At 37.7% G+C, this 14,462-nt stretch overlaps 1 protein-coding gene across 3 annotated transcripts in view; it reads right to left on the bottom strand.

Annotated features, from left to right (window-relative positions):
- Positions 1-2,872: 2,872 nt before the first annotated feature.
- The window catches only part of LOC101096439 (torsin-1A-interacting protein 2), a 31,777-nt gene continuing 20,187 nt past the window's right edge, over positions 2,873-14,462 (bottom strand). The window contains exons 1-5 of one of the 3 annotated variants that reach the window (XM_019821793.3): positions 11,604-12,249; positions 11,224-11,400; positions 8,151-8,672; positions 4,852-4,956; positions 2,873-4,079 (exon numbers count right to left, since the gene is read on the bottom strand). In XM_019821793.3, the coding sequence (XP_019677352.1) occupies positions 3,319-4,079; positions 4,852-4,956; positions 8,151-8,672; positions 11,224-11,257 (1,422 nt within the window). In that variant the 5' untranslated portion in view covers positions 11,258-11,400; positions 11,604-12,249 and the 3' untranslated portion in view covers positions 2,873-3,318. Of the gene's footprint in view, positions 4,080-4,851; positions 4,957-8,150; positions 8,673-11,223; positions 11,401-11,603; positions 12,250-14,462 lie in introns of those variants that run through there. The other 2 variants (XM_045049092.1, XM_019821794.2) reach the window with 2 other exon arrangements.

Genomic DNA, 14,462 nt, shown 5'->3' with positions numbered 1-14,462 from the left:
GAACTGAATAGAAATGAACTTAAGAGTACATTAGATAATCGATTTTAATTGGTACATTAAAAAAATATAAAGTTTTATGCTTTAAAAATAATCATTTTATTCATGAATAGATCCAGAGCTAATATACTGCTTTTTAAAATAAGCTTTGAAATAGCGAACAGAAAACTGACAACAGCTTCAGATGATTGCACTTACACATGGAAGGAAAAGTGTTTTTTAATACAAGCTAAACATTAAAAAAAAAAGTGCCATTTTAAAACCTTTTTCTTAATCGTATGAAAAGGAAATGATGAAAAACCATATTCAACTGAATGAAGAAACTAAAATTTTTGTTTCATCTGTGTTCCGAATCACTGATATATATGCACATTTTATACTGGTTCTTCATAGATCTGAGGTAGCACAGGTCAGCAGACCAACAGAACAATTCTACAAGGCACCATTGGTTTTGTGTGACAGAATGCTAGCTGACACCTGAGATCTAGAAATACAGAAAAAAAAAATTCAAACATTAGTATATAGATTTTTCTTCAATTTCCTCTGATTTTATATTGGATTGATATTGATACTATATTCACTATGGTTTATCTTCTTGTTCAAGCAGGTTTTTCCTCAAATCTATTTGAAAGATTCCTTCACAGAGTCACAAATGAAAATAGTTCCTTTAGGTGTGCCCCTACACTCAACTGAACACCACTTAAGACCGTGGTTAGAACAGATTTATGTGTTTTTCCTGTGACAGGTATTTTCCAATAGATTCTTCCCCTATGTCTTTGTGATCTCTTTTTAGGTATCAATAAAGATCCCTGTATCTTCCTAGTGTTTCTGAAAATCCTTACATGCTTTAATCATGTGACTTCTTTCATGCTTTAATTGGCAATATGATTAATGTACAAAAGAAATCACATGATTAAAACCTGGAAGGATTTTCGGAAACACTAGGAAGATACACACACACACACACACACACACACACACACACATTATATATACATATTCTTCTCTCACAGCAGCAGAGAGGCCGAAACCTAGTTGAAATATTACAGGATCATGGTGATAGTTCCTATAGCCATGCCATGCCATGCCATGCCATGCCATGCCATGGAACAGACCCTTCGCTGGGTCAAGATAATTTTACTAGAGTTCTGCTTTCATAGCTGCAAGGCAAACCAACAACTATTGTCTCCATAAACACTGTTCTCAATCTTACTTGCAATCACAGAACACGGTCCAACAATTAATACTGGTCATTAAAACCTCTTAGAATCAGGGGCGCCTGGGTGGCTCAGTCGGTTAAGCGGCCGACTTTGGCTCGGGTCATGATCTCTCGCGGTCCGTGGGTTCGAGCCCCGCGTCAGGCTCTGTGCTGACAGTTCGGAGCCTGGAGCCTGTTTTAGATTCTGTGTCTCCCTCTCTCTGACCCTCCCCTGTTCATGCTCTGTCTCTCTCTGTCCCAAAAATAAATAAACGTTAAAAAAAAATAAAACCTCTTAGAATCTATTTTCCATGTCTGCTTCCTTTTACTAAGTATAGTATCTCTTGCATTTCTAACCATCTAGTTAAGAAATGGGCTGCATTATATAATATGCCATCACTGCACAGCAAGTAAACCAGCATGGTAAAGTTATGCTACCACACCCATATAAAACCTATTCAATTAGTTATTAAACTCTATTCTGCTTAAATTGTACTCAAACTGTCATCCTAGACAATTATAAAACTCCCTTCAGGGGAGACAGAAATGATGATTAAGAGAAATTAACAAAATCATCAGAGAGATGCTTAGCAAATACTGAGGTGCCTGGGTGGCTCAATAGGTTAAGCATCCCACGCTTTTTTTTTTTTAACGTTTATTTATTTTTGAGAGACAGAGAACAGTGGGGGAGGGGCAGAGAGAGAGGGAGACACAGAATCCAAAGCAGGCTTCAGGCTCTGAGCTGTCAGCACAGAGCCCGACGCGGGGCTCAAACCCATGAACGCGAGATCATGACCTGAGCCGAAGTCAGTTGCTTAACCGACTGAGCCATCCAGGCGCCTCAAGCACCCAACTCTTGATTTCAGCTCGGGTCATGATCTCACAGTCACAAGACTGAGCTCTGTGTCAGGCTCTGCTCTGAGTGTGGAGCCTGCCTGAGATTCTCTCCCTGCCTCTTTCTCTATCCTCTCCTGCCCCTTCACTCTCCTGCACACACGCTCCTGTGCACACACTCACTTAAAAAAAAAAAATATATATATATATATATATATATATATATACATATATATATACACATATATATGTGTATATATATATATATATATGATTAGTAAATACTAGTTTATACATTCTGCTGTTCATCTATAGGTCTTTATCTTTCATAAACAGCATGTCTATACAATAAACCTGTATTTCATCCTCTTCCAACTCATGAGTTCTAATACATTCATCATTTTCCTACCCATTTTCCTATCTTCTAAGATTTTTTTTCACTTAATCAGCAATTTTCAAATTTCATTATCAGTGGAACTCTTTGTTCCAATTATATCTTATGGAGAATCCCACTACCTGAAGCAATCAAATGCAGAACCTCTCTGATAAAAAGAATAGGGTTGCCAGTAGACATACCTTGGAAATCATGGTTCTAAAACATTCAAGAAAGCAAAGATACAGCCAATTGGAATTTCTTCATTTCCAATGGTTATAGTTAATTCCTTCCTTTGTTTCCAATTTTCAAGAACATTTCTTAAGAACAGTTGCTTTTACCATAGCCCATTAATGGAATAAAAGCACAGTGCCTTACATACAGTTAAGTACTTGAATTCATATTTCTTTTCAAACTATTCAAAAACGCAAATTAGTAGAAGATGTAATCCCATGACTAGGTTATTAAAATCAGTTTTTAAAATGTTTTAATATGTGATAGAAAAAACATTTTTTAAATTATCCTTGCTTCATAAGTGTAACTGCTGTAGTTCAGTCCAAACACTACCCAAAAGACTCCTTAGACTCTCAAGAAAACAAAAATCATTTTAGTCATTCTGAGAAGATTATCTTCCCATGCAATCATTCTGTTGCTCTATTTCTGGATTTAAAAAAAAAAGCCTCAGTTATATATTCTATGCAGATTTCAAACCTGATTTGCTTCAAAGGCCAGGGAAAAAAGTCAAGTTTTGTCAAGCTTAGAAAGATTTTACAAAAGGTAAAAAATGAGAATTTTTTCTAAAATAAGCTCATTTGTGTTCTCCAGGCTTTTCATAACCTCCTTCCAACAGAAACAGAAGGCTCTTCAACTAACTTTTTAATAAATCTAGGCCTCAAAAACCAACTCCGTGCTTAGCTTATAAAAGGCACCCCTGTTCTTCGATGTCCCTCACAGGCTGGACGGGCAGCACCAGGTGTGAAATCCGGCTCCAGAGGCCACTCAATTTGTCAGAGTCCATGTGGTTGAAGGAGCTGGGAGTGTCTGAGTTGGTAAACCTGGCCCAGAGGAAATCTCTCACTTTTTCTTCAGTTTCCCTTGGGCCGACACTTGCTTCTAATGTTTCCTCCTCTAGGAGAACAGTCAGGACCAGGGCCACATCTTTAAAGGCAGCATTCTCATGGTCACAATACTTGTAGAAGATTAAGGTAGAGCCTGCGGGAAGGGATTCAAAGTGGTGCACCACAGCAGCCTTCTGGCCATTCTCAAATCCTGAGCTCAGCTCCGTGTCAACCAACTGCTTGACCACGTCACTGTCCTGCAAGGTTCTTGCAGCCCCGTCAATCTGAATGGCAGAGACTTTCTGGGAAGAGGTATAGGCATCCGCAACGAGGTGGCTCAGGCACTTCAGGGTCTCTCTTCCCTCCTGAGCTGCTGTAAATATGATGGTGGCTGGCTCAGTGGGGTTTGAAGCATTGAGGTGTTTCTGGAGAAATTTACGTCCTCTCTGCCACAAAAAGGAACTCTGGCCTGGGAATTTATCCTTCAGTTGGCTGAAATGAACCAAAAAGGCCTCCAAAGCTGGATTTTTGGGCACTTGCTGGGCTGAAGAGGAATAGTAGCTATTACCCCAATTTAGCAAAACAAGAGTCGTGACCACAGAGCCAAAAAAGATGGAGCCTGTCAGAGAATGGGAAAATAAAACACAAAATTAGAGAGAAGGTGGATCAGAAATAAAATCTGTGGTAAACTGAAATGAGTTAGAGATACTGCCAGATTTTACTAATTGTGGTGAGTTTCTTTCGCCTGAATCCTTTAAACTTTGAGCTAATTTAGGTCTACCAGAAACATTTCTCTAATTTCTTAGATTTAATTATTTGATGATACAGTATTTTTGTTAAAAGGTAAGTTTATGTATTTGTTGCTATAACTAATGATGCAATTTAGAAATGATCAGGATAGTCCTCCTCCCTCTCAAAGTACCTATTACTTCTAATAGGCCATTTTTTCCTAAAGGGTCAAAATGTAAAAATGCCACGTGGAAAGTTAATACTCTGTAAAAAGTATTTTAGTTTCTTATTTACGAAAAGTCCTTCCTCCTATGGGAATTCTCATTTTGTTCAGGATGGCAAAATATCACGGTTACCAGATAACCAGAATGGTAACAACATGGTTACCAGAGGGGAAGCGGGTGAAAATAGGTGATGGGGATTAAAGAATTCACTTGTTGTGATGAGCACCAGGTGTTGTATGGAACTGCGAATCATTATACTGCACACTGAAACTAACAGAACACTGTATGTTAAGTACACTGGAATTAAAACAAAGTAAAATAAAAACAAAACAAAAATACTAAAACAATGAAATTGTTTAAATGCTAGTCTTCTAGGTGTTTTCTCTGAGGATTTCTGAATGTGAATCGACACTGCAGTAGGACCAATTTTGTTCTCACCATAACGCAAATAATCCTTTTTATTCATCTTTCTTCTGGTATCCAGTGTACTCTCTTTCTTTTCTTCCAACCTTTGTGTTTCCTGTTGATGACTTTCAGCCTCTGCTGGGGAAAAGGAACGTTCTCTTTAGACAATATGCTAACGAGGTATCATACACTCTAGGCCTCTTACCAAATCAAAGAATTATTAGGCTGAGAGGATTTCTATACTTTCTTATACAAAGCTAACTTTTTTCCTGTCTTTTCCTTAAGGCTATTACTTTTATTCTACGTAGAACAATAAAATGAAGTCCTCACTGGCCCTTACATCAAGGACAAGAAACAAGCACCCTAATATTGCGGCCAAACCTATCTACAATGTATTTCGACAAAATGTTTAAAATTAAAAGGGGATTTTACGGGGCGCCTGGGTGGCTCAGTCAGTTGGGCGTCTGACTTCGGCTCAGGTCATGATCTCGCGGTCCGTGGGTTTGAGCCCCGCATCGGGCTCTGTGCCGACAGCTCAGAGCCTGGAGCCTGTTTCGGATTCTGTGTCTCCCTTTCTCTCTGACCCTCCCCTGTTCATGCTCTGTCTCTCTCTGTCTCAAAAATACATAAACGTTAAAAAAAGAAAAATTAATAATAAAATAAATAAGTAAAAAGGGATTTTAGAAGTGTTAGCTGGGGGCACTTGGCTGGCTCAGTCAGTAGAGCATGAGACTCTTGATCTCAGGGTTGTATGTTCAAACCCTACACTGGGCACAGAGTTTACTTTAAATAAATAAATATGTGGCAGCTATTAAAAGATAAAGCATACATAATAAAACATTTTTTTAAGAAAGAAGCATTAGCTGTACACAAGACTCAACATCACAGGGCAAGGACACTCTAATTCCAGGGTTCAAGTCACATGGCTCAAGACCCAAGCATACACATAACGAAGGCCCTAAGTTTTGAGACAGGAGAGATTACTGTACAGGTACAAAATAGCTCACAAAAGTAGGTTTGGAACTCTTAATGATGGAATCATGAAAAGTAAGGAATACAAGATTAAGAAAATTTATGAACTACGTAAAAATGTAGGTGTGGGGTGAGACACCAATCTTAAAATGTGTGGCTGAAAAAAAAGGAGGGCACTATTGTGTAGCACTTGAAGGCACTCTACGGTATAGGTGTGTGCTTACGGGAAAAAGAACTCAAACGGTACACTCTATTAACATAAAGAAACAGGTGGCTAGGTGGCTCAGTTGGTTGAGCATCTATGGCTCAAGTCATGGTCTCATGGTTTGTGAGACTGTGGGATCAGGCTTGCTGCTGTCAGCCCAGAGCCTGTTTCAGATCCTATCTCCCTCTCTCTGTCCCTCCCCTGCTCATGGCTCTCTCTCTCAAAAATAAATTAACATTAAAAAAAAATAAATGAAACAGTTTAAAAAAAGAAAAGAATCATCTTCACCTATGAAGGATAGTGTATTTATTCACATAATACTAAAATATAGGAACTTAAGGTATCATAGCATAGAATATGAAAGGATCTTTAATGATCATCTACTGTAACCCCACCTTACCTATCCTGACAAAAGGCCCAGGGATGGGAAGGGCTTTGCCCAAGGTCACATAAAAAGATGTGGCTAAGTGGGGCACCTGGGTGGCTCAGCCGGTTAAGTGTCTGGCTCTTGGTTTCAGCTCAGGTCATGAACTTGGGTTTGTGAGTTCAAGCCCCGCATCGGGCTCTGTGCTGACAGTGTGGAGCCTGTTTAGAATTCTTTCTCCCCATCCCCACCCCACCCCAGCCCTCCCTCCCTCCCTCCCTCTGTCTGTCTCTCTCTCTCAAATAAACCTTAAGAAAAAAAAAAAGAGATGTGGCTGAGCTTAGAACAAGATTTCTCATCTGCTAGATTAGTTCATTCCATTATATTAAGCTGCTCTGCATACACAGACTGCATTTTTTTTTTAATTTTTTTTTCAACGTTTTTTATTTATTTTTGGGACAGAGAGAGACAGAGCATGAACGGGGGAGGGGCAGAGAGAGAGGGAGACAGAATCGGAAACAGGCTCCAGGCTCTGAGCCATCAGCCCAGAGCTTGACGCGGGGCTCGAACTCACGGACCGCGAGATCGTGACCTGGCTGAAGTCGGACGCTTAACTGACTGCGCCACCCAGGCGCCCCACAGACTGCATTTTTAAAACAATATTTTCTTCCTCCACTCAGTGAACCTGCATATGATGAAATCTGATGGGACATAATAGTTCATACAAGTCACATTCATTCATTCATGTAACAGCTATTCATAAAGTTGCTTCTCTGTGCCAGCTGCCACAGAGACATAATGGATGAGAGAGAGAGAGTTCTTGACTTCCCTGAAGTTACAGACTATACTAATGATTAATGAACGAAACATGTATTTGAGATAGGTCACTGATTTATAGTGAAACATGAATTTCCAGCCCTTAGTCAAGCCCCTGATGAACCCTGTGTAATATTTTATGTTCGTTTGCATTGGCCAATAGGCATTTTAGACTGAGCTCTTCTAAGTACTTATAAAATACATATCCACATATAGAATTATAGACAGTGAGAGCTGGATACCTCTTGTCCAAATTCTTCATTCTACAAATAGGAAACTGAAGTACCAGGAAGTTAAGAGACTTGCTCAAGGTCACCCAAGCTAGCAAGTGGCAGGGCCACAACTAGAATCTGTGTCTCTTTTGAGTTCCAGCTAAGGACTTAGCCACTAGGAAGACAGTATCTTCGTAAGAGAAGATATGATGGTTATTCTCCTTAATATACAAGAGGAGAAAATCATACAGAGAGAAATTAACGGATTTGCTCGACGTCTTATAAAACTAAAATATGACTGAGTTAAGGGCACTGTACCACTGATGCTGGTTTTTAAATATATCCATCTCTTGATTTACGTAGTGTTTAGTTCCCCCAAAAGTAAAAGCTTTAAAAAACTGTAAATAAAAAATACGCTCCTAAGAATTAAAGAAAAAGCTAGTAAAGTTTTAAAGAGTCAGGCCTCCCGCCACCGCCCCCCCCCTTTTTTAATCTTACTACATTACTACAAACAGTAAGTAAATAAAAATACTGTTTAAAAATGCAATTTATGTATTGGAAGCTACGTAAGTAGTGTAGTGAGCTGGTCTAGGAGATGAGAAACCTCATCCTAAGTTCAGTCATATGTCTTTAAGTGACCTTGGGCAAGGCCAAAAGGCCTTGGTCCTATGAAGGAAAGAGAAGCTGACAAAAAGGCCCCTGACCTATGCTGTGTCCTCAGTGACAGAGCAATACGAAACAGAAGTCCAGTGGGCTCCCTTACCTGGTGCCAGCAGTCGCCTCCGCACTGTGCTCTGGTTCTCTGGCCCTGCATGGGAACGATCAGGGCTTGGGGCATCCTGAGGGTCCACGGCAGGTGGCTCCTGTGCAACTCCAGGTCCGCTGCTCACTTCCTCAGGGAGGGCTGCAGAGTCGCTTTGTAAGAGCACATCATCTCTTCCCACCTTGTCACTTGGAGAACAGCTGGGTTCTGGATCCAAGGGTTTTTCACCTGGACTTTCTGAATCAGGGAGTTGATGGCCTTGCTCTTCATCCTGAAAGCTCTGGTTGTTCTCATGTTCTGTTTTATCCTTTGGATAGTTCCCATAATTTGTTTCATCTGAATCTTCTGATTGATCACCTGCGTCTGCACTTCCTGGACCTATATTTTCTACCTCTTGGTGGACTTTGTTAAGACCACAGACAGGGTCTGGGGTCTGAGCTTCTTCAGTGGTACTTGCTGTGACTATGGTCTCCTGTGCCTGAGAACTTACTGATGGGTCATTTTTCAAATCCTCTTGAGAGGCTATTGAGATAAAAATTTATAATTTTAATTGAAAATAACATCCCTATTTTTTTGAATTTTAACAAGGTCCCTAACTGAATAATAAGTAAAATGTATATAGATTTTTATGGTTAGCAAGGCACTCTTCCTAAACATTATTTCTCTTGATTTCCACTAAAGGTAAGACAAATTATGTGTTAATAAATCTAACAATACTAATGTAAAACTATTTTGAATAACAGAACCAATTTTTGTGTATTAAACACATTCTCTTCCCTGATGAAATAATGTATCTAGGCAATAATCATCAGTAGCAACTAAAACCACTATGCAAAAGGCTTATGAGAAGTTTTATAATGGATGAACCAGACTCACAACTGCTGAACCAGCTGATCAATCTTTAACATCACAAAAACAGGGAGAACCAGACATCATTAACCTCCCAATTCAATGCAGTAGGAAGTACACTATACCATGTATAGTATTCTTTTTTTTTTTTAATGTTTATTTTTGAGAGAGAGACAGACAGACTGTGAGTGGGGGAGGGGCAGGGAGAGAGGGAGACAGAATCGGAAGCAGGCTCCGGGCTCTGAGCCATCAGCACAGAGCCCTACGTGGGGCTCGAACTCACAGACTGAGAGATCATGACCTGAGCCGAAGTCGGATGCTCCACCGACTGAGCCACCCGGGTGCCCCTCACGTATAGTGTTCTTGCCAAACAAACGAACTGATATATGATCAAGATTCTAGAGCTACCTACCAGTTTCCATGAAATACAGGGATAGAGGAATATATTAAATCATGCCTCAGAACATAATTGGTAAAACCCAGGATGGGAAAATTCAAAGGGACAAAAGACTTCTGTTACTTTAATAACAGCAAGAGACAAAAATAAATGGCAAGAAAAGAAGAAAAGGAGGGGTGCCCTACTGATTAAGAGAAATGAAAGAGACCAAATGCACCAATCAAAGGCAACGTGTAACCTGTTTGCATCTAGTGGCAAACAATTATTGAAAAAGTATTTATGAGATACTCAGGAAAATCTGAATGCCAGATATTCCTTCTTACTAAGGAATTACTGGTCATCCTTTAAGTACAATATATTGTGATAATTTTTTAAAGCATCCTTTTAGAGGTAAGTATTCACATATTCATGGCTAAAATTACATGATGTCAACAACTTGCCTCAAGAATATGGGTGATAAAGGAGAGTGAGAAACTACAGATGAAACAATATGTTGGCAGCAGATGGAGCCATTTGATGGGAACATGGGATTCATTTCATCTCTCTCTCTCTACTCTTATGTATGTGTGGTATTTTTTATAGTAAAGCCTTAAAAAAAAAAAAAAAAGCAACCTAAAAGATAAATCAATCAAATACAGAGAGTGGCCCATCATAAAGAAAAACAAAAAAACAAAAAAAAAAAAAACACCAGCTGTGGAGAAAAAAAAGATTAAGGAGGCAAAAAAAAAAAAAAAAAAAAAAAAAAAGATGTTGAGACAACTGCAGAAGTGTACATACTGATTAAATTTGTGATAATATTAAGGAACAATTATTAATATATTTTCCAGGTATGATGCTATTTTAGTTACTTTAAAAAAATCTATCTTTAAGAGATATAAACTAAATGATATAATGCCTTGGATTCGTATTTAAATATTCCATGGCAGGCAACAAGATCAACATTATACAGGTTATAACTGAAATTTAGATGATGAGGGGGCCCTGGGTGGCTCAGTCGGTTGAGTGTCCGACTTCGGCTCAGGTCACGATCTTGAGGTTGATGAGTTCAAGCCCCATCTTGGGCTCTGTGCTGACAGCTCAGAACCTGGAGCCTGCTTGGGATTCTGTGTCTCTCTCTCTCTGTCCCTCCCTGGTTGCACTCTGTCTCTATCTCTCTCACAAAAAAATTGAATATAAACGTAAAAAATATTAAAAAAAATTAGATGTTGAAATAACTATATTATACACCTGAAACTAATTATTACACTATAAATTATTAACTGGTATAAATGAACTGGAATTTAAATAGACTTAAAAAAAGGAACTAAATGTTGAGTGCATGGGAATTCATTATAGTATTCTACTTTTATATATTTTAAAATATCCTCAATAAAAGGTCTAAGTAAATATGCCCTTCTCTTCTGAAATATCTACTTCATAACTTGCCTGTTTGATAGCTCTTACATATATATATACAAGCAGGATGAAGACTTTAAATTTCATCTTTCCCTAGAATTGAAAGATCTCTAAACAGATGGCACATCTGTTTTCTTGATTTAAAAAAAAAAAAATACAGCTCTAAAAACTGGTCTGCCATCCCCTTCTAAGATGCATGCATTTTTCTAACACTATGGGTTCCTACTACTGGAGTCTCTAAAACATTAACTTTCCTTATAATTCAGGTCTGATGTTATGGTAGACTTCAGCAAATAAAAAAGAATCATCATTGTAACAAATTAATCCACTAAGCTAACTTCTTTACTTCCAAACTTCAGGTTTCAGTCACCTGAGATCTTAGTACAGGTCTAGATTCCTACAGCATGAACCTGCTGTACAGACTAGTCTTACCCTCTGCAGGATCCCTAAGTCCTCTGTCGGCCATGTTTGTGTTCTAGCTCTTCAGACTTTGGGATACTTTTTGTTAATGTCTGTTTTTTCTTGTGAAGATGTCTTGTTTTCTTCTTTTCCCAAGTCCCAACAGACTCATGCTTCCCGTGGACCCAGGAAACAAGGCATATATAGTGACTAAAATAAAATGAAAAGAATTAAATGACTTTTTATTCATACATGGGAGAAATGCTGATTTCAGCTTCATTTATTCAATCTGTTTACTCTGAGTAGTAGCTCCTCTTCGAAACTTTTCTGGTGAAGAAGAAATGTTTTCTGGTTTTAGTGAGGATCACCAAATCCTTAACTACAAGTAGAAAAAAAAGTTTCAGATTATTAACCTTGCATGGATGCCATAATCTCCTAATATGTTCCATTGTGTTGAAAGGATCAGAAAGGCCAAGTGGCCAGAATCTTAAAGAGAAGTTCTTTGAAAATGGAATGAAGAGTAATTCTAAGAGTAGAAATTTAAGTCACTGCTCAGTTAATCACTGCAGGTTTCCTTTACGTCTTCAGTTTCTGCCCCATATCAATCTCTCAGCCTATTAGAAGCCTTCACTTATCATTATTAAGTAACAATGCACAGGGAGTACCTACAAACTAAGGTGGCTGCCTTGGTGTCAGGTGTAGGAAATAAACACGGGAGTTATGTCACTGCCTTTTTAGTGGTTTTCTCGCAGTATTCTTTTTAGATCGCTTTATACAATGCCTTTCTGCGCAGTGCTCAAAGACGACTCATGTAGAAGTTACTATGAACTATATACGAAAGGAATCAAAATCAGAGGCAACTCATAATAAAATGTTCTATCATTTTATAGTTGAATCATTTTTTGTCAGGAACAATACTTTCCTTATCTGTAAAAGTGACTAAGGACTGCTATGAGGACTAAATATAAAAATATATGTGAAAAAGAGGTTTAGAAAGTGTTACATTGATAGCCTAGTTGCAAGGCTACCCAACTAACTTTATGTCTTTTTCACAGCACTCTTTTGTAAAAATTTAATTTTACAAAATAATATTTTAATTCCACATGTATGGTATTAGCCTAGTATAGAGTAAGAACGCCCTATTTTAATTAAAAATAATATGAATAAATAAATGGATACATGAATGTATAGAGTGGTACCAATTATAAACTTGAAGGGAAGGGAGGAGTTAGAGGCAGGCCTCCTTTCTGCTGGTGTGAACATTTAGGAACACGTCTAAGATTTGGAGAGTTCCCTGCCACCCTTTTATCTTCTTCAATCGCCTGAGACTGGGCTTCCAGCTCTCCTTTTCACATTACCATCATATGCTGCAATGAGGGTTTCTCTCCTATCCTAGTTCATAAAAGAAAATAAAAGGTCCTCAGTCTTTTTCAGATTTCTTAAGATAATTTTTTCCTGCCAGCCCAAACCGAGAAAACAACGGGTAAAACTTTCCTAGGCACCAGGACAAAAATTTTAGAAAGCAAACAGGCTATCACACAATAACTATAAGGTATCTCAAAATAAAAATTAAAAGGTACCTGGTAAAAAAAAAACCTAACAACATATATGCAAGAACTTTATGGAGTGGGGTGAGTTTTAGGCTATGTAAATTATACCTCAATAAAAATGTACTAAAAAAAAAAACTTTAGAAAGAAAAGCATAAAACTTTATTAAAGGACATAAAAAAGACCTAAGTAGAGAAATATATTAAGTGCATAGACAGTAAGACTCTAAAACAATAATGTCAATTCTCTCCAAACTAATCTACGGATTCATTGTAAATTAAAACAAAATCTTAAGACAAGTTTTTGATTGTTGTTTTGTTTCTTACAGAATGGACAAGCTGACCCTAAAATTCACAAAGAGCAGTAAAGGATTAGGAAGAGTTAAGGTAATTCCGAAGGAGGGGGGCTGGCTATCTTTATCAGATATATCAAGACTTATTATAAACCTATAGGAAATAAGAACAGTAAGGGCATTGGTGCAAGAACAGACAAAGAGAATATACAGAATATAGAGCCAGGAAATACATGCATACATACATAAAGGAAATTGTCTAAGTGACAAAAGAGAAAGAACGCATTAATGAGTAGTTTGAGGACAAGTGACAACTCAAATGGGAAAAAAAGTTAAGATTTCTACATACCACCTGACACAAAAGTCAATTTCAGATTAAAGACCTAAGTATAAAGAGCAAAACTTTGAATTTTCAGAAGAAAATACCAAATATCTTTATAACCTCAAGGTTTTCTTAAACAAGATATAAAATACACAAGCCATAAAGGGAAAATCTGACAAATGTGATCACATTTTTAAAATGTTAATTTCTATACAAATCATCAAAATCAAAGTTAAAACATAAATTCACTGACCAGAAAAATATCAGCCAACAGATAAATCAGCAAGGGATTAATATCCAGAATACATTGACTCCCCCAAATCAGTAAGAGACAGATAATGCTATGAAAAAATAAATGGGGAAAAGAGGTGAACAAACTGTTAAATGAAGAGGAAACCTAGCAGTCTAATGAATCAATAAGAGTGGTTAAGGAAATGCAAAATAAATAAACAATGACATACAATACCATTTTACAAGCACCGACTGGCAAACAAGTCGGGCAACACCAGGTGTTGGTGAGGATATGGATACACAGAGAGTTTTAAACCCTATTGGCAATGAGGTAAACTGCTGTTCAATTCTGGAGAGCAATATGGCAATTATCTGGTAAAGACAAGACACGCAGATTCTACAAACTGGCAATTGCACTTTTAGACACATGCCGTAGACAAACTCTCCCTCAAGTGCCCACTGATATTTGTGGCAGCATTGTTTAAAATGAGGGAAAAAATGAGACCACCTAAATGTCCATGAATAAGGAAGAGGATTAAAAAAAAAACAACTGTGGCATATTCTTACAATGTAACATTATATGTGGCAATTAAACCAATGAATTACATATCTCAAAAATTTGTAAAAGTGCAGTATTATAACTTTTACATACAAGTTAAGAAACAAACTTATACTATATAGAGTGATTCAAAAGAAGAACAAATGGCATAAATATGAACTGATACAAGCCACGACATGGATATATCTTAAGAAATGTGAATGAAAAAAGACCCACACATAGGAGTATCTGCCAAATGATTCCATTTATATGAAGTCCTAAAATAGGCAAATGGTTATTTACCGTAGTCTATAGTGACAGAAAACACAGAAGTGGTTACT

This window comes from Felis catus, chromosome F1 (genome assembly GCF_018350175.1).
Source record: "Felis catus isolate Fca126 chromosome F1, F.catus_Fca126_mat1.0, whole genome shotgun sequence".
Lineage (NCBI taxonomy): Eukaryota > Metazoa > Chordata > Mammalia > Carnivora > Felidae > Felis > Felis catus.
Note: the sequence above shows the minus strand (reverse complement) of the source record. Positions and strands in the feature narration are given on the sequence as shown.